This window comes from Chrysoperla carnea, chromosome 3, assembly GCF_905475395.1.
Source record: "Chrysoperla carnea chromosome 3, inChrCarn1.1, whole genome shotgun sequence".
NCBI lineage: Eukaryota > Metazoa > Arthropoda > Insecta > Neuroptera > Chrysopidae > Chrysoperla > Chrysoperla carnea.
Window position 1 is genome coordinate 19,401,036 of NC_058339.1, and position 21,829 is coordinate 19,422,864.

Genomic DNA, 21,829 nt, shown 5'->3' on the forward strand with positions numbered 1-21,829 from the left:
CTGGGGCGGAAATGAGGACTTACCGATACCAACCCTCCTTAGTTCCCACTTTTTATTATGCAGATGGGACCCAGATGCCACGGTTCTTAAAATCTTATCAGAAACCTTTATAAATTTCCTTAAAATTTTTTTCAAGATTGTTAACGCAGAGTTTATTATGGATATAGTGCTCAAAATTAAAAACTACGGATCAAGATTCGATCCTTCAATCTGATTTCTAGTACGATACGTATTAAACTGCTAATTTTAAACACATTGTAGTTTTAAAATAAAAAAAGACAGACAACAACAAATGTTTTTATGTAAAGTTATTATATTATTTGTTTGTGGGTAACAAACATAATATATAACATAACGTGCGTCTGTTATAAATTATCTCATAATTTTTCATATTTTTCCCCATATTTTTATATGAAAACAAGGTGAAATAAAAAAAAATCCCAAGCAAAACACGTGTACTATAATGATGCATATACAACAGATTGTAGGTACTATAATACCTACAAACTACAAACACAATTTTTTGCAGTTGTAAATTACTACTCGACAAACCCCTATGAATGTTGTTTATGTCAATGTGTTTTGTACTAGCCGTTGCCTGCGCAAACTGCGCTGGACGGTTACTTCTTTTCAAATATAATTTTTCGAAACTGTGGCTACGTACTAAACGATAAGAGATAGAATCTCACCTTAAATTAAAATGTTGATCCTCATTAAAAAACGGACAATTTTTGATTAAAAACATTTTTTTGAAAGGTTTCGGAGGAAATGCGACGTAAAAATATGTCATTATTGCATTTAATCCAAAAAATACGCTTAAAGCTTATAGGTGATTGTAAGTCAAAGTCGCGGACATCAAAGGCGAATGTCCTCTATTGCCCTTGACAACTTTTGGCTAAAGCATGGTTTCTTTCGATTAAATGCAATAATGATATACGTTATTATTGCATTGTAACTGGCATTTACCCCGACAACTAACGTTTTTCGAAAACATGTTTTCAACAAAATTGTTCGTTTTTTGAGTGAGTATCAATTTTCTAATTTAAAGTGTTATTTTACCATAACGGTTATACGCTAAAAGCTTACCGTTTAGGATCTAAATTGGCTATTAAAAAAACACGAAGAACTGGGTAAAATCTGTATCAGAACGTTCCTCAACAAACTCAGCAGCTTTTGTTAAAGTTAATAATACAGATTAATACGGCCCACCCTGTATAACAAGGTATAAAAATTCCATATAATTGCGACTAATTGTTTTTTGTGACGGGTTGAATTTGCAAGATACTTTAAAACTTTAAAATATTTCACAAATTTTTTGGTTTACAAGTTTAAAATTTGTAAACTACCGAGAAAAATGTTCTTGAAATGCATGGCTGTAAACTATTCGTTGTTCCTAAGTGTAATACTTGATTGGATCAGTAATAATTTTGCAATGTAGACTATTTACACAAAAATTTCTCAAATGAAATCTGTAACAAATCTACAAAAATACTTTTTTTATTATAAAAAAAAGTAGGAACAAAAAAATACTACAAAAAAATTGCAATTCACATAATAATTTTACACAAACAACGCAAATAGTACATAAATTATGTTGATTGGGATAAAAACGAATGAATAAAATGGGTAAATATGTGAATGATGTGTTTTTTTTCCCTAAGGTACCTTTCATAACGCAATTACTGTCTAAAATGAGTAAAATAACCATCAATAATAATAACGGCGAACAGGGAATATGGTTTTTTTTTTTGTATTTTGGTCACATTAAGCATATAGTTTTTTTTTACTTCCTTGTACTTGGTGAAGGAAGTATTTAAACCGCCAAAAAAATTTGTATGAAGTTTTTGAAAATTTTCATTTCCAAAATAACCATCATATGTAGAAAGTTCAGATTGAGATTTAGGCCTTAAAATATAATTGTGTATATCTCCGTTTGAACTTGTTTGAAGCGATTACCAAAATTTCGCTTTGACTTGCAAAGTTCAAAAACCATTTGGACTTATCCGTGTGAATGTTATCAGTTTTGACTATCTCGGAATCCATCTACAGTAATTTATAAGCGTACAGGGAAGTCGTGAGTTGTCCGAATCAAATTTTTGTATAAACATTTTTATATTTAACTGATAAAAATTCACATATTTTATTTCAACCCATTCAAATCAGTTTAGTTATGTTCTAATAATTTTGTTTTTATGCTTCTATTTTCATTATTTGCGGATAATAAACGATGGACATAAAGTATTATTATTCTATATAGAAATTAATTTCATAATTTTTATCAAACTTTATACAATAATTTTTATAAATACCCATCACGAAAAATAAAATAGGGTTCGAAAGTACCACATAAATTTCATTTGCAAAGGTTATCCTCGTTTAAAAATTTAAATATTTCTATTTGGATAAATCTAATGAAACACTCCAGCAAACAAAAGTAGTAAAATTATGATGATGCGAAACTTTACGTTTTGATACGTCCCCGGTTACCAAGTCCCCAATCATTGTTTTATGGATACATCGTCTTATGATGTTTTCCATCAAACTCTGCAAGTTTTATTTAAGTTATTTTTTGACTCAATAACTAAAAAACGAGACATTAGCCATAAAAATGTATGGATACGATTGTACATAATTCTGAACGCGATGCATCCATAAAAGCAGAGGAATTTTCAAAAGCTACAGTTAAAAGGATTTCCAATTATTTAGTAAAATATAAAAAATGTTCTAACTAAATTATTTGTTTAAAATTCCAATTTTTATGAATAAGTGGATGCCCAACTATGTAGACCACACATTTATACTTATAATATAACATGCATTCATCTCAGCACGACTCAACCACGTAATTATGTGCGGGTTGCCTGCATATTGTCGTGAAAATCGGTGTATGTATTACCTTTAGCTCTCATACATTGAATATCACAAACATTTAAAAATGCTCTCATGTTACCAAAGCCCCTCGAATAAAATGTGCGTGTTTCATTATTTCAGCCATTGACCGCGATATAAAATAGAAGCTTCAAAATAAACATTAAGTCCCATAGAAATTTCGATAGACCGTTTATTGAATAGAGAGTAAATACGAAACCATAGATAGAATAATATACTATATATGGTATACTTTGAATAGTTTCAATTAAAAAAGAAACCAGATGTCTGTAGTAGTACTTAATAAAACGAAGTACTTAAGTAAAAAAAAAATTAAATATCGTGTTTATAAAAACAATATTTATTTTAAAAATTTAATTATACTAGTTCAATAAAAAAATTCTGTGAACATCGAACGATATCTAATAAAAGGCGTCACACTTAACTATACGAAACACTTTATTAATTTTGTATTACTACATTTTGTATTACTATTCCCAATTTTTCCAAAAGAAAAAAATTGTAAAACGTAATTTACAAAAAAAATTTGTAAAATGTAATTGGATCTACATTCTCGAAACCTGTTCTAGCTAGGTTAATTTTGATCACGAATTTGAAAGTATGATCCAAATTTCGTAGGATTACATACGTGGTTTATCAAAATTGGATAAGATTTAGATGTGATAGAGCAAAATTAAATTTTTTGGATTCTAATGACGTCATTAAGTTCGATTTGTTTGATAACACAAGCAAATTTGATCCGATCTTATTGGAATTTTTTTTGAAGCCCACTAATTTTGGGTTATTATTTTAAGCTGTGATGTCAATTTTTCGCTAGCTATCACTTATGTGCTTAATTCCGGGACCAGGACTCCACATTCTGGAAACTTGTTAGAGCTAGGTTAATTTTGATCACAATTTTGTCTTTACTCTTATGTTAAATAACATCAGTCGTATTTTCATCAAAATTGCTAGAGCCAATCCCGATACATATAAGCCGCAACCTAAATACTTGCCACCGGCTCTATGTACCCTCGTTACGGCCTCTTTTGCATTGTCTTGCAAGGGTACAAAATAAATATTGCATTGCCAAAACAAATACTTTGCTCATCACTAGTCGTAACTCTTCTATTCCACTTAATTTTGTACATAGAGGTAAAAAATGATTCGAAACATACACATAATATTACAAGGACGCTCTACTAACATAAACTCTTTGATATTTTCTCAGTACATTCTAATGAAAACTATTATCAATTTCTATCTAGATTCTAGATAATAATATACGGAGTGTCTTTTTTAAATTGACTCTTTTTGTTTGAAACACTTTTTTGTAGACCGAATAGTTTCGACAGTAATTGATAACAAAAACCTAGCTTCTTGAGCGTTTGTTCATTCAATTTGAACAATAATTGTCTTTATAGAAAAACAAACCACATTTTATTGGATTTATTGGAAAATTTTTTTCGAAAAGTGCCTCGATTTGTCAGAAACAATTACACGAAATAACAATATTGATACGAAAAAACAGTTTTGGGTAGAACTTTTCAGTCCGTTTTTGCCTAAACTGTACGGTTTGCGGAAAAATATTTCGACCATGCTCATCTATCAAATATCAGTTATGGAGTAGGGTGAGTTTTCCATTGAGCTTAAAAACCTAGGTTAAGTTGAATGTCTGCGTAAGATGCGCGTCTTCACATCCAACATTTTTCGAGTTTCAAGCATATATCAACCTAAAAAAGGCACCCTGCATATCTCCACCCACATACGTCTTGGATGCCATATTTATTCATCTATGGATTTAATAAGTTTATTTTCCTTATTTTATATAACGAACCACCATTATTTTATATAACGAACCAAAATGAACATTGTTGATTTAATTCATAGATAAACAGAATGATAGGGGAAGATCCCAGTACCTAGAATCAAAATTTACATTTTTGTGTTTTTTAAAGTATTAAAATATCACAATAGAAATTGCCCTTTTTATAGTTCTTCTTCAAAACTATCGATAAATACGTGTGAACCATGGTAAGTGTGATCTATGGTACCATACCATAATGAATTATTATTCACATCTACTGTACCTAGGATCACGTCCACCGATTATACCTGAAGGTTCACTCGTCAACATGTAATCATTACATTTTGTTTGAGGGAGCAGCATGAAGGAATGTATTTGATTGAAGCGCTGAAAATCCCACACATTTTTTCTCTTACATGTAGCCATCACAGTTTTAGCAAAATGCGATTGATTTCTTTCATTTTCGTTTATTTGTAACATCTTTAACTGTACTAACAACTTCAACTGGTATAACAAAAATAAGTTAGTCACCAATAACCAATGGTTTACGTTGAGTCTGATTTATAAATCAATAAACTACAATCAGCTTGTTAAAAAACAATCAGAAAACTCAAAAATGTTTGCTTTTTACGCAAAAAAATTTTATTTATGTCTACCAAGAAACTACAGAATGAGCTCTTTAGGTACAACATCTTACCCTTAAACATGCTATTTGTAATTTAAAAAATAAAAAAATTAACTCAATTAAACATGAGCTGAGAGAAATGAATAACGTGTGTCGTTTGTAATTATAGTGGAAAACTTAAAACAATATTTTATAACAACTACCTACTTGATTTGAAAATTCAAAGTTCATGTAGGTATAGTTACGTGTTCTACAAAGGTAATCTAAAGAACGTACACGTGAAAAATATAAGTATGTAGTTTAACTGTAACCAATCTGTGTAGGTTGCGATAATTCTCTGTTGGGTATTTTGGTATGTAACAGAACTATTTCACAGCAAACCTGTATATTTCTAAAAAATATATATTAAAATAACACAAAAATGACATTTTGAACAGACAAAAAATTGAAAAAGATTGAAAAGATTTCACGTTTCTCGAATACCTGAGAATAGTTTTTCCCGAGCAATAACATGTAAACTATTTCAGTAAACTATTTCACGTTTTGATCATCTTCAGCTATTTTGATTAACAATAGAATCAGAGTAGAGGTAGTTGGGGCAGAAGCAAAACTCAAATGCTAATAAAAATTAATTTGTTACAGACAACTCCTGGCGCCTAATTTAATGCAGAAACATTTTCTACCTAGCGGAGCAGAGCACGTTTCTAAACAGGTATTAAAAAATATTTATTTTTATTTTTCCAAAGGATTTTAACATATATTAATTCTTGATAATTATAATTTACCATTATACGTTTGTGTAGGAAATCGAGCACTGCTATTATCATGGTACTGTAAAAGATTATCCAGGTGCCAGTGCGGCGTTTCATACATGTAATGGAGTGAGTGGCGTTATCCATGTCGGTAATGAAACATTTGTAATACATCCATTTTATGGTGGAGATCTTTCGGTGGGTACCCTTCTAATTTGTTTTTATAACGTATAATTGCATCTCTCATTATTTCCATTTTTAAGGTGTTTTATTAAAAAGTTATCATTCATTTATTTCTTAAACTATGCGTCAGAACATGAACTAAACCTTTTGCAACAGTAAGCCATGAATAATAGTTTCATCTCAAAGGATTCATTGTGATAAAGTAGCTTGTATTAAAAATTTTACTTTCGTTGCGGATATAATTACCATTAAAATAACAACCAACAAAAGAGGTGAAGGTTGTTAAGTTGCATCCCTTTTCTGTGAGATTCACATTATTCGTACTATCAAAAAATAGACTGTAAGATAAATCAAGATGTCTCATTAACTTGGCTCTGCCTCGGGTCGGCAGAATTTCCACATGTGATTTTCAAACCTTCTCTAAAGACATCTTCTATTTCTATAATATTAGTTGCTGACTTCCAGCGTACACTTCGAAACTAATTCTCCTTAAAATTTGTTTTTAGTCGAAAAAGTTAAAACATGCTTTTTATCAGAAGTAAACAAATGTGATAATTCTTTGAGATAATTTTCATCTACTATCATGACCGATACACGGAAATTTTTTTATTTTACGATCCTGAGGCACTCGGTCATATTCTAACGCACTTATTAATAATTCACCTTAAAAATATGCTCGTTTTAAGCTATATTTTCAAATATAGTTAATGTGGAAAAAAATTTTATCTCAAAGCTCGATTCCTTCGGCATCAACTATATTTTAAATATCGCTTACTTTAGTGACAAAAATATTATTTAATAATAAGTGAGAAAGAAATTAAAGAATTTTTAGAACTATAGATATCCGTGGTGTAACTAACAGAGAGAACTTGCGAAATTGTCATTCTATCCCGTTGATAACAGAATAAGCAAATTTATTACTTCCTTAAAATGGGAAGTTCTAAAGCACAAATAAGAAACAGAGCAAAAAGCTGCATAGTCTGGCAGCAACACTCATCATTTGCTGCAGATTATCCGTCTTCCAGGATTTAAAATAACTTAAATGTAAAATTTTTTACAAAATAACCATTACTGATTTTCATGTAACAACATCGTAAAACTCCGTGGAAAATGCACTCATAGACTACGATATTTTTTCACTCTAATTTCTTTAAAATTTTAAATCAAATTATTCAAATTTAATCGATCACACAGTAATGTAAAAAAATCAAAAATTTTTGTTAATTCTGAATCACGTCCAAATTATTTGAGTCGTCTATATATTAAGTACAAACAATGGCATGGATATCTTAAAACGTTTCCGTTCTGAGTGTGTTCTAGAGATAAAAATTCGATTGGGAAGAAGAAAAATCCAAATCTATCGAAAACTTTCGCAGTAATTTTTTAAACTACAAACTTGATACCTGACGGTTATTGTTATTGATACTTTTTATGAATCTGTCCCTCCCCTTAGTATTACTTTTTCTGAATGGTCCTGTTCAATTTTTGTCCTATTTAACTATTCAATTCAATTCAATTTATTCATTCTGTTTTTAAACAATACAAATATTGTACAGAACATGTCATAAAAAGGTATCTATATAACGATAATCAGTACGAAAGCATAATCTAGTTACACCATAGAAAATTACATAAGTTCTAAAAAATTTAATCTCGCCACATCTAAAAACCATAATCACCAATCAATTACCTTTTTTGGGACAAATTGTAACTGCACAGCTTTCCTATCCTTTAGCAGAAACATCCACACGTGATATTTGAAGCAAAAACAAAAGCAAATAAAGGTTGTGCAAATAGTGGTAACATGGAATGGCGAACAAAACATTTTCGTCGACAAAAATTATTATCGGGTATGACAGATGAAAATACAGGATCTAGTAATACAAATGCGAATAATGATGGTGACACAAATACATCACCACGATCAAGACGTGATGTACGCGAAGCAACAAAATACATTGAAACAGCATTAGTTATTGATAAAGCGATGTTTGATAAAAGGAACGGAAGTACACGAGCGGAAGTTGTACATGATGCTATTCAAGTAGCAAACATTGCTGATTTGGTAATAATAATAATTAAACTTTATGAGGTGTCTGTCTGTCTTCTTTCATTGCAAACAAAAATAATTTCTGAAATAAGTGTTTTTTTTTCCTTTTTTAACTATTAATGAATAAATTTAATATATATTATGTATTTTGTTTTATTCTATGTTATATTTTGCTCTTCGCTTTATAGAATTTAATTCAACAGGTATATGATACGAAGAATATTATAATACGACTAAACACTGATTTGTAATACTTTGATTTAATTTTGTATCATAAATACTTAATATACTTTTTTTATATCTTTTCACCGACACCCAATAAAATCTAATCCGTTTTCTTTTATCACAATATTTTTAGTAGGATTCCCAGAAAAATTAAAATAATTTATTCAGTATACTTCATTCACTGAAATTCTGTGAATCCCTATATAAAATTAGAATGGAATATGTATCAGACCAGATAAAAATGTTGAAATACAAAATGGGAATATTTTCAACAAAATTTAAGCTTAACACTACCTTTTTAAAGCAATGACATCATCTAGCAGAGGTGGCGAATCTTTATATATCAAGGTGCTATTTTTTCTAAAAAAATTTTGATGTGTCCAGACTTGCCGTCAAATAGTTTTGACTTCGTGATTATTGAGAAAAAAATGCTTTTCAAAGCAATTTTTTTCTCCGAAAGCAAATTTTTAAGGCCGTACAAATAAACTGAACCCTTGGTAGTTGTTAGCAAGCATGTTATCGCAATTAATTCTTCCTTAATGACAAAATATTTGGTTTTGATTTATTTCAAAATGCCGTTTTACAGACGATGTAGGATCACTACCGGTAATGATCACTCGTTCTAAATATAAAACTTCATAGGCGTGCCCAAAATATTGTATCGTGTGCCATTGGTTCACCATTTCTGCTAGGCTATGTACTTTTATGTATGATCAAAGGTGACGTTATTGGCAATGTTACAGTGTTATTGATAAATATTTCTGGGAATTCTACTAATGGCCTCACATCAAAGAATACTTATTGTTTATTGTTTAATATCATTTCAGTATTTTCGAACATTAAATACAAGAGTGTCTGTAGTTTATATTGAAACATGGCAAGGTTCAAATCAAGCGCCTATTGAGAAAAGTCAAGACATAAGTCGCGCCTTATTAAATTTTAATGATTATACATCTAGGAAATTATTTAAAGTCGATAAAGATACAACACAATTGTTAACGTAAGTTAAGCTAGTTATGCACGATAGCTACAAATAATTAAATTAATTAGTTATGAAGCTTTAACACTTAAAAACCTGATTAATTAAATAAATATCCTGTTTTAGAATACTTATACTCTAACTTGAAAACGTTTTTTTTTTTAGTGGGGAAACATTCCAAGGTGGTGAGTCGGGAATGGCAGTTCCTGAAACTGTTTGTACTGGGAAATCAGTTGGAATTAGTGTAGATATTAATACATATGAACCTCATTTATTAGCTGGTACTATGGCCCATATGATTGGACATAATATTGGAATGGGACACGACGACGGAAGTATGTTATTTTACTCAGATTATTAGGGAAAAAATTGTCATACTTTTAGGAGAAAGCACTTTGTTGAATTGATAAGAATACCCTACCAATCCTTAGAACTATGACCATTTATTTTTTTCCCTGTATACACGAATTAACTCAAAAACTAATCATTTGTTTATATTTATTAGGAGAAGAATGTTTTTGTCGTGATTGGCATGGATGTATTATGGCACAATCAATTGTTGGTTTAGAAAATGTTCAGCCTTATAAATTTTCTGAGTGTAGTAAATCAGATTATATTGATACATTACGAATAGGACGTGGTATATGTTTATTAAATAAACCAAATGAGCTTGAAGTACGGCGAACTTGTGGTAATGGAATTGTCGAAGAAGGTGAAGACTGTGATTGTGGCACTATCGAAGAGTGCCATGCTATGGATCCATGTTGTGATCCTATCACCTGTAAATTAACAAAAGAATCAGATTGTGCATCTGGTCCATGTTGTAAAAATTGTAGGGTATGTTGAATACAAACTTTTATATTTCATAATATTTCTAATCTCTCATCGCGCGACTAAAGAGTACTGAATGGTTGATGCGAGTGCTGACAGGTTAAGAATTTGAATTGACACAACTCTAAATTTTTTAGTTACGTCCACGAGGTGTTGTTTGCCGTGAATCTAGAAATGAATGCGATTTACCCGAGCACTGTACGGGTGAACATGGTCAATGTCCACTTGACACTCATAAGAAGAATGGTAATCCGTGCGGTGATAACACTGGTTATTGTTTTAATGGCACATGCCCAACAGTAAAATTGCAATGCGAACAAATTTGGGGATATGGAACTATTTCGGCAGATGAACAATGTTTTGAACAATTCAATTCCAAAGGCTCTATAAATGGACATTGCGGTTTGGATGGTACTGGACATTTCGTTAAATGCGAATCCGAGTTAGTATTACAAAAAATTATTTGATTGTGGATGACCAGACACGAGCCTAGATAAAGAATATTTTTTTGATCTTGTTTGAAATATATTCCTAAATATGCAACTGCATGCTGGTAATGGGATATATGTTTGAAAACTTTCCGAAGTACATTTCAAGAAGATTGACATCTAAAATACCATCCGAATCCTGGCTCTTGACTGATCAGATTCCTACATCAGTTTCACATACTTCTTATTATATATTTTAAATTTTTAGAAATATCAAATGTGGGTCACTCCAATGTCAAATGGGATATAAATATCCTGTATTATCAGGTTTAGAACAAGCGTATTCTCGTACAATAATTTCAATAAAAGGGAAAGAATACGAATGCAAGTGGGTATCATTTCTTCAATACGAAGAGCCAGTTGTTTTTTTCGGCTGCTAAATCTAATAAAATGCATTCATTTTTAGATCAGCCGGCGGTTCAACAACAAACACAGATATTCCTCGTTTAGGATTAGTTCGTGATGGTACACCATGTGGTGAAAATTTAGTATGTATCAATCAAACTTGTACGAGTATTTTTCCATACATAGATCAAGGAAAATGCCCATCAAATCACAATAATTTAGAATGTTCTGGTCATGGTGTAAGTAACCAAAATAATCTAAAATTTAATTGAAATGTAAATTCGAGTAAGTAATTTATATATTTTTTTTTACTGTTTGATATTATTAGGTGTGTACAAATATAAATAAATGCTACTGTGATAATGGTTGGGGTGGACCTGATTGTTCTTTAGTTGTAGAAATAACCCAACCACCTATGTCACAAACAGAAGTTAGTCCAACAATGTCAAGCGCAGAAAGAGCAAAAAGTGAAATTGAAAGTAAAATGGAGAAAAAAGAAACTCCATACGGTAAGTTCGGTAAAACTTACCAAAATATTTAAACTATTTATTTTTTTTCAAAACTCTTTCTAATATAATCAGAGCTTTCATACGACAAAGTTATCAAAATTTTTTTATCCCCAAAATTTGAATTCAACTGCAAATAATTTCATATTGCCGCGTGCACTAACACTTTATTTTAGGTGACGGGAAAAACACGAATTTTAGTACATTGACATTGGTTTTATTTCTGGTTGGCTGTGTCAAATGCGTCTTCCTTTGTTTCGCTACAATGGCCGTTTGTTACAGGTATTGTAAACAGATAAACAAAAAAAACGGTGTGATCAAATCGTAAAAAAAAAACGAACATTCGAAAACTCTTTGAACGATAAACCAACCCACAACTAGTCAATAAAATGATATAATTTTTTTTATTTTTGTATATATAAATATTTATTAATGTTTTTTAATGCTCTGTGTGATATTTTACTTTTGTATTTTGTAACATGAATTTTTTTTTCTTATTAAATTTTCTTGACCCAAAATGTGTAGACACTTGTTTAAATGTACAAATATTTATTCAATGTTGTTTTTTAATGTGTATTTTTGCTTTTGGTTTGTGAAGCCAATTCAATAAAAGGAGCTTCAAATCAGTGTTATCATACTTCGATTTTACAAAAGCATTCGACAATCGTTTGGAAATGATGCAGTGTCAAACGCAGGTTGGCCTTTTTTTCTGCTTTCAAGATGAAATAAGACTTGTTCTTATGAAGCTGTTCATACTATATAGTTATAATTGTAATGTGATTTAAATGATGTTCAAAATATTTTTGATACTTTTCATATAATAAAAGACAAAGCTCTGAATCATCTGATGTTAAAATACCTGCCCAAACCAGAACAAATATTATTGAGCCTTCTAGCTTTTCTTCTTTCTAATAAGAAGCAACTTATTCATCACGGAAAATTATTTTGTGCTTTTTGGTAGTAGGTGTAACGCAAAAGCTGTCTACGACAAGACAAGTTTTTTTTATTGTAATCTATAGTGAAATTATGCGAATGTGCTTGTCATAGACAGCTTGTATATTCTACCACCAGAGAGCACAAGATTTTTTATTTACATGGCAAGTAAACATTTTTAGCAAAATTTTATAATAACTGGTTCGATAAAAAAAATTTTCTGCTTACACACTGCAAGAATATAATTTAACAACGACAAAAAACTATTCCATATAAACAATTAACAAACTTTCCTGGTAAGAAACAAGGCTGTAAAATTATTACTTTGAAGGCAACAACAGGTGAACTAACATTGGTGGTTTTGCTACAGTGTTCCTAGTTTCCTTACATTAAACTCCATGGATTGTAATCTAGTCCTCATTTTCGTAGCTTCATGCTTATTATTTCAATTTAATTCGCCATGGTAACTGATTCTAGCGCTGTCTAGTGGTAGAAAATAGAAGCTGTCTATGACAAGTCAAATTTATATTAGAACAAGTGAAAACAAACAATTGACTCAGTTAATTGTTGAAATACCATGCATAGTCAGTGTAGATTACTTTATCACATTACACATGCAAACATGTGACACATACATAACTGATAATCAAGTATAGTACATATTATAAAATTTCCGCCTAATTGTCGCCCTCACGGGTAAACAGTGATGTTTACGAAAAAAATGTTTCAAACAAAAGTTGTTTAATTTTTGATAAGGAACATTTTTTACTTTTGTTCTATCTCTAACGGTTTACAAGATGGGTCCTACGGACCCAAGACCCAATTGACCTATGATGCTCATTTACGAACCTGACCTCACTTTTTACGTCCTGAGTACGCTGTGAAAATTTCAGCTTCATATCTTTTTTCGTTTTTGAGTTATCGTGTCCACAGACGGACGGACGGACGGACAACCGGAAATGGACTAATTAGGTGATTTTATGAACACCTATGACAAAATTTTTTTCCTAGCATCATTATTTTTAAGCGTTACAAACTTGGGACTAAACTTAATATACTATGTATATTTCATATATACATGGTATAATCACCTAAATATTTGATAATGTCATTTATATTTATTTCAAAACTTTTATTATTCATTATGAATAACTTTTGACACGTTCGTACTCTTATTTCTGTTGAAATTTGGGTTGTCATAGACAGCTTCTATTTTCTACCACCAGACAGCGCTAGAATCAGTTCCCATGGCGAATAGTATATAACACATCAAGGGAGCAAAAGTAAAAAATGTTTGTCACCTGCTAGAATGAATATGGGATCTGAGACATACTTAACTTGCTCCCGTGGTGTGTATACCACCCCCCCCCCCGTCGAAGGCAGAAAGCCAACTTCATTTTACACAACGGGACGTAAGTTGACACTTTCTGCACGGGGGTGAGAAAAATGAATTTGATAACCCTTTAGGTACATTAATTTTTACTGAACGTACAAATTATTGAAAATATGGTTGTGCATTCTAAGTGGTCTAATTATGAATCAAAAGTTTTTTTCTGGTAAAGTTTTTAGAATCCAAAGATCCAAAATCCAACTAGATAAGTTTCTACGCTATAATTAAGGGTGTTAGAACAATACGCTTCATCGATTTATAAGGATTAAAATAATTCCTTAGCTTAAAATATTGAAGAGGCTTTAATGCACCAAACATTTAAGATTCCATGAATTTTTCAACAATAAAATAAGGTGTGTGCTTGTGTAAAAAGTGGCTGAAAATGTTGTTCTGGTGATTATTCCTGATGTTGTTGTAGCTCTGATTATATTAAATGTCGTTTTGTAAATTTTTTTATCTAAATTAATTTCTCAAATATATTTTGATATAATTGAGGCACTATAATATGTGCTAAATGTTTTTTAATTTAATTTTTCTTTTGAATTTATGTCTACTTGTATTTTGATTTCCTACCTATCTTTGTCTCTGCATGCGTGATGCTCATGATTAAAATGGAATTGTTGGGGTTGCGCTGTACTTTATACAACTTTGGACGTCAATGGAATGTGTTTCTAACAAAAACATGAATATCAATTAATTATTTAAAAAAATATGAATAAAAATTTTAAATCAAAGAAAATTACCATGGTTCAAATACCGTCTTCCTAGTGGGTTCGTTAATGTCTGTGGTAGGGAGTGTATTCATTATATTTGCAACAGTGGCTCTCTGCTACAGGTCAGTTGTAGTACACAAAAACTTCTTCCTCTGTCTCAGGTTAGTGTGCAGAAAAACCAGGTAGTCCACTCACTTTATTGATGTGTTTTTATTGTTTTTTATGTTTTTTTATAACTGTCCAAGCTAAATTTAGTGAAATTATAATTCAGTTTAGTAGCAATTTCGATTTAATTAAGGTTTTTATTTAACACTAATTGATTTCTCATATATTTTTATATTATGAGAAAAAAATTATTAAACCTTAATTACGAAATAATTACTATATTATTAAAAATTTAAATGTATTTATTTAAAATTTTGTTGCATTATTTATTCCTTAAAGCACTGTATAATATGATTTTTGGATCGTGTATATCATAAACAAAATTCACCAAGTTAGGAGGAATCGAACGAACGGCAAATGAAAAATGAAAATTGTAGTTTGAAACACTTCAAAAAGCATGTAAAGATGATCAATTTTTTTTTTTCAATTTTTTCTTATATTTGCTATTTTTTTTAAATTATGAAATTGGGTTTATTTGCTAGAAGTATTGTGTTTGTGATAATTTTTTTTATTTTTATTTAAATTTTTTAATAATTTTCACATGAAATATATTTCTACTACTATATATATCTTCTACTGTGTTTTTCAACTGCTAATGTCTTCATCTATTCTATTGTAAAAGTATGTACTGATTGTATTATTTTTTTCTTTGAATTATATAACAAATTATGCAAAGATTTTTTATCAATTTTTAAAAATATTGCTTCTTTCTATTAATAATAATTAAAAAGTAAAAGTATTTATAATTTCTCTTTGAAAAATGTCTTTTTAGAGAAAATCTTTGCAAAATTTATTACAAAAATTACATAAACAATAAATATTAATATCTGATATCTAGCATAAAACTACTTTAAAAAAATATCTTCAAGAATCATTGAAAATACATTATATTTTTAACATTTAAAAATATTTATGTTTATGAAATTTTAAAATTCTTTACAAATCAAATTTAAAAGTAGTATGAAATGATATTTAAATTTTGAGATCATATTTTGGGATCCTTGAAGATCTTTTTATTTTTGCTTAGAAGAGTCATCCCAGTTACGAAAAATCATGTTTCAAGATTAAAAACTGGTAGGTTTATTCTCAGTAGTCAATATTCATAAAGTAGTCCTCGAAAATCTCTTGAATTTAATCATTTTACCATGTTAACACTACCTAAACAGTTTAGAAAATATTATCTGAACAATGATTCAGTTTTTGCAAAAATTCCATTACTTTTTCTACCATTTTACAATATGGCACTGTTTTTTATACTTGAAAGATTCTTCTAAGCGATTCATAAGAATAATTTAAGTGCGTGAATTTTGCATACTTAAATCCAGTCAGCACATTTATACTCGACTTTGATTACGTATTTGATTTGTAAAGAACAACAACAAATTTGGAAAATCAATGTTACTTATTATCTATATGTTTAAACTTTTTTGGCTTTTGTCTCAGCTTGTTGTTAATTTGTGTAAGTTACCTGTTTGAAAGATGTGTGAGTTTTCAAACATTCCTTCTAAACCCATACAAGAAGATAAACAAATCTCTTTGCGAATTTTTTCAATTTATAATTGGCATTTTTTTTCCTGTATGCATATTCACATATTTTAAACAATATAATGCTTATTAAAACTTATTAAATATGAGTTTAATAAAATTCAATTCTCGGATATTACTTAACTTAATGTTGAAACTTTTTAATAGGTTAATCAGTTTTTGAAAGAGTTTTCGTTGAATATAATGTTACAACTAATACTTACTGGTGATATAAGCCATTAAACTATTTTTTTAGAATAAATTTCGTGTCCAAGATTTTTAGATTTTATTTCCAAAGTACGGTTAGCTATTTTTTATTTCTCGTTTTAAGAATATTGTCTGGTTGTAGATAACGAAAAAAAATCAATCAAATCAAGATTTGAAAACTAAAATTCTTGGACTCTTGTTTTATGTAAGACAAATGAATAAATTAAATTGCTTATCCTTTTTTCCTTTTTCTTTTTCGCATTTCTCTTTGGTTAAATGTTACATTTTCACATTGGAAGAAGGAGCACGGTGCCGAAATATGAGCCTCCTTATGTGAAAAAACCAATGCAGAAAGCATACGCCGCAACATCAAACCATACACAAGATGACAACGTATCAATGGATAGTGTCAATAAAATGCTTTCTTTTGGAAATGCGCCTTATAGGTAAGCTTTTAAAGAAGCTTTCAAATACAATTTTAATTTTTTTTTTATATAAAAACTTATTTTTTATTTGGCTGTATAATATTTTTTTATTAAAAATTCGACGTAAAATATTTCATTAAACGGGTTGTCCAAAAACTACCGCATTGATAAAACGATATACAAGATAAACTTCTAAGGAAAAAGTTCCTTTGCAGCTTTTCAATACGATGTTACATTAATGACATTAATGACATACAGCTTCAATATTTATCGTTTGTATCGTGGCTAAAACCAAGCCAAAGAAATAATATATTATCAATTCAATAGTAATTATCTTTATTTTTATTTTTAGGCAATTAAGTTACAGATATGAAATACAAATTACGTAATGAAAAAAATGAAATTTTACAATTTGTTTAGCCTGTTTTTTCCAACGCAGTGTATTTTTAGACTGAGAGTCTATTTTATTTCAGCAGCCAGCACGATAAGCTTGAAAATGAAGGCTTATTTTCTGAAAATTTTCAAATTTTGCATTTTAGAACATTGAAATTAAATACTTCCGTAAAAATTCAACTTAGAGAAAACACCCTTAAGTTGTAAATTTTATTTCTTACAACTTTCCTTAGTATAAAAATTTCTACTGATATTATTAAAGATATCTCAACACTACAAACGATAATTATTGCAATCATTTCGTAAATGATACATCGAATTCAAAAACTGAAACTTTCTCCTCAGAATTGGATCTTATACATCGTTCTGATCCTCTAATCCATTAGTTTTGGGACACCACCATATTTGGTGTGCATTTAATTATTATAAATAGAAGTAGAATTAGTAGGCGCTGAAAACCATTTGCCGAAGAGATTATTCAACACTATTACTTATACAAAATAAAAATTAAACAATAAGCCAGACAATGTAAATAGTTGTGCCCTATTTCTATAGTTTGACGATTCATGTAATAAAAAAAAAAGATTTCGTATTTCGTTGATGATTGATTGGCATTTAGTATTACTTCGGTAATGCCTTATAATTAAATAGACGACTAATTTAATTTCCCAGAGTGTAATAGTATGGGTGGATATTGTATAAATGATTTTTAATGCATTTTTATAGAGGAAAATGTCTAGAATATAGCCAATTTTTTTTTTATTAATTAAAATATTTGACAATTTATAAAGTACTGGATGACTGTTTAGTAATTTGGACATTAAATATACAGGATGTATCAGACTAACTATTATTAACTTTTAAAGTGATTTAATAATTCTAGTTTTTATAAAAGGGCTTCAGAAAATATTATCGGAATGTTTTAATAGTTAACCCCTAACATTGTTTGCTATTTTTGGGATTATTTTATTATAAAATTGTTTATTTTCAGGCTCTTAGCCTATGAAATAAACTTACTTTTCTTTAAAAAATGCACTAAAAATGGTCTTATTTGATTTTTCATATTTAAAATTTTCATTAAAAAAGGGCTTATACGACACTCGAAATAGGTTAAATAATAGTTTTTTGAATGAAACATCTAGTGTCAAGTTAATTTTAGCATAACTCGTCCTAGATTTATTTTGGTCCTCGTATGAAAACTTTTCGAGCATTTTGACTTTGATATAACCAAAATTTTTTTTAAAGTTAAAGGTTGTTATTCTGATACACCGAGTATAAGGAAATTTAAATAAGATCGATATTTTGATTGATTGATTTTTGAAAATAAGATATTACGAATTTATTTCAATTAGTTTTTTATTATCAAAATAGTTTGAATGCTATTTAAAGTAATGTTGATCTTTAAACAAACCAAGGTAATATGCATGTTAAAAGTTCGGACTTTAAATAACATTTGAATTATTTATTTCCAATACATTGTAATCATTAGAGCAAGAAGTAACTTCAATCGACTTCAGTTCATTAGTTATACTGATCTCACTATTATTGATGAGTTATATGCTTTACAAGTCATGGCCTTGTACATAAAGACACTAAATAACAGAATATTCGCAGAAAACTACTACTTTAACGATCTATTGATACTAAAACCTTTATAGGTGCGAGTTTAAGAAGGTTTTTAAGGTTTGTTTTTTTACATTGCCCAAAGTTTCGAAATCAAGATTGATCGTACTGTAAATTGCGAAAAATAGCGAATAGTTCCGCCTCCAAAAGTAGGAAGGAAAATTTTTTGATATTCGTCTTTTTTTATTTGTTCAAATTCAAAGATAAACCAATAGAATGACACCAAATTTACCGAATTAATTGCTCTACCGATCATGTCGCCCAAAATTGATATATAGATAGGAACACCAGTTAATACGCAAATAAAATTGACATGTTACGGTATCTTCTTAGATTATTATGGACGAGCTTTTTTTAGCTAGGATAATCAACCGATATGACGGGTCGGAAAATTATGCTAATTTCTGGTATGAATTATTGTGTTCAAATGGCGATCGCGAATAACAAAATTTTGGAAAACGTGATAGCTTATAAATTATATCAAATAATCAAAAACTCTTCAATAATAAGTGATCAGTTTTTGAACTTTTACCCAGTATATCATGCTCTATTCTTAAATAAATAACTGTTACATTTCCACAATTATTTACATTCGAAAAATATCTATCTCATTCAAACATCCTGAATATTAAAAGGATAATGGAAAAATTGAATGATTATATAGTGAGGTTGATTGATTTTCTAAGTATACATTAAACGCATACTAAAAAAACAGAATTCATTCACAATTTTCTTTTTATTATGATCATTATCCTTTTCACATTTAAAAAAAAAAAAAAAAAAAAAAAAAAAAAAAAAAAAAAAAAAACGATATAAAAGTATTCTGTGAACATCGAATAATCATTAATTTTTATGCAGCCGTGGAGACTCTCAACGTGTCCTGTTCCGTCCAGTAAACCACATGGCTCCAGGACCTTCGCGTTTCCAGTTAGTTATTCTCACGTTGTTTGTTGTTTTTAATGTGTTTTGTCTGGTTTTTGATGTTGTATAAACTCTTTATAAAAAGAAAAACATATAAAACAATTTTAATACAATTTATCATTCATTAATTGTGTTCGCCTTTTATTAGCTCAGTCAAAATGTAGAATGCTTCCATCAAATCAAAACATTTTTTAGTGAAATCACTACTAATTTTTTTTTAATCCATATTTATTTTACTTTTAGTAGAGCTTAAGTATTTAATTTTCTTTGTGTGCTTCAGGTTTCATTGTGTTATTATCTTATAGATAATTAAAATTTGCTTTTACCCGACATAAATAGCCTAGAAATTATTATTATTGCTTTTAAATTTTATATAAATTTTCTATAGGATACAAAACTATTGCCACAATTTAAGTAATTATTTTAAAAATCTGGAGCATATTTAAGGATCGTTAATGATAGGTCACAGGTCGCAATATTGACTAAAATGATGAGAAATTTGCGAGGTTTCCACATCAAAAACTCAGTTTTTTAGCTATGTTTGCTCAAATAAATCCGTTATGGATTTTATCGGCGTAAAATTCCAGGTTTAAAAGTTTTATGTGGCAAAAGAATTATGCGCATATAGGATTTTTTTCCCTCTGATATAATCATGTTTTTCCATCTGTTCATCTGCATTTCTCTCATTTTCCATCATGCCTAAAATTAAAAATATTAATCAACTTTTAAGGTAGAAACAACAAAAAGAGACACGCAAAATGTGTGGCTGTTTAAATGTCCAGTAAAATAGTCAAACAAAAGGCACGGAAATAAATATGTCAGTTAAATCCCGAACACTTATGGTTCTCCAATTCTGGCATATGGTTCTCCAATCCAGACATTTAATCATTTGCAAATCCCTGTCAACTTACTCGAGTCACTCAATTCTTCATGTTTTCAAGCAATAATTTCTTGTAAAATATTCCTTTAGTCTTTATATTTAAAATTGCAATTGCCCATCAAAGCGGGTGGGAAGAGTTTCTGAGATATCGCAATGTTTGGGTCGATTTTAATCCGTATCTCAAAAACTACTGGACCAGTCATCAAATGCACCCGATTTTTGTACTTTTTGGGTCGAAATTACCGTACATATTAAGTTTTATCGAAAAAAAATTGAAAAAATACCCTTTGAAAAAAAATCGAGAAAAAATTTTTTATCATTGTGTCTACCATTAAATTAAAACACGCAATAAAATTCACAATGCACAATGTACTGAAGCCAATAAAGGAAGCAATGCAATAAAAGTCATTGAAAACATATTTTAATAAATTTTGTGGTTATTATTGTTTTAAATGTTTTGAAAATTCTCTCTTCACACAATCAAATTCAAATCGATATTTCTAGAACACATAAATTTGTATATATTATATACACATATTTCCTATTAAAATATCTTTATTTCTGAATATAAATTCATTCTTGAATGTTCAATAAACATGTTTTTTTATTTACTAAATATGATACTCCTGATAACGTTATGTTCGCAGAGAGCACAAAATGCAGTCAATGCCTCGAGGTAGTACCGGGTCCGGAGGCGAAGATGATCCATCACATTCAGGTAATTTAATTATTCAATATGCCTCTTTATATATGTGGTGTTCAATTAAGCGGGAAATTATTCTTCTTTTCGATTTAATTTTGGGAATTTTACAATAACTAACGGCCCTTAATATTAAACATATGTCTGACGCAAAAATGTTTACAACATAAATAAATACTCTTCAGACAACATGATTTTTCAGTGGTGTTCCTTTCACAAACTATACCCTAAATCCTACTATGAACTACCTAAATACATTTTCCAATTAAAAAAAAAAAAATTTCTACTTCAATGGT

At 29.4% G+C, this 21,829-nt stretch overlaps 1 protein-coding gene across 1 annotated transcript in view; it reads left to right on the forward strand.

The window, feature by feature from the left end:
• The window catches only part of LOC123295400 (disintegrin and metalloproteinase domain-containing protein unc-71), an 877,985-nt gene that overhangs the window by 852,748 nt on the left and 3,408 nt on the right, over positions 1-21,829 (forward strand). Inside the window, exons 6-20 of the mRNA XM_044876741.1 lie at positions 5,943-6,012; positions 6,104-6,250; positions 7,974-8,031; positions 8,095-8,300; positions 9,338-9,510; positions 9,655-9,824; positions 9,995-10,326; positions 10,458-10,762; positions 11,017-11,136; positions 11,215-11,392; positions 11,482-11,662; positions 14,718-14,856; positions 16,891-17,037; positions 19,891-19,959; positions 21,481-21,551. Of these exons, the coding sequence (XP_044732676.1) occupies positions 5,943-6,012; positions 6,104-6,250; positions 7,974-8,031; positions 8,095-8,300; positions 9,338-9,510; positions 9,655-9,824; positions 9,995-10,326; positions 10,458-10,762; positions 11,017-11,136; positions 11,215-11,392; positions 11,482-11,662; positions 14,718-14,856; positions 16,891-17,037; positions 19,891-19,959; positions 21,481-21,551 (2,366 nt within the window). The remainder of the gene's footprint in view (positions 1-5,942; positions 6,013-6,103; positions 6,251-7,973; positions 8,032-8,094; positions 8,301-9,337; positions 9,511-9,654; positions 9,825-9,994; positions 10,327-10,457; positions 10,763-11,016; positions 11,137-11,214; positions 11,393-11,481; positions 11,663-14,717; positions 14,857-16,890; positions 17,038-19,890; positions 19,960-21,480; positions 21,552-21,829) is intronic.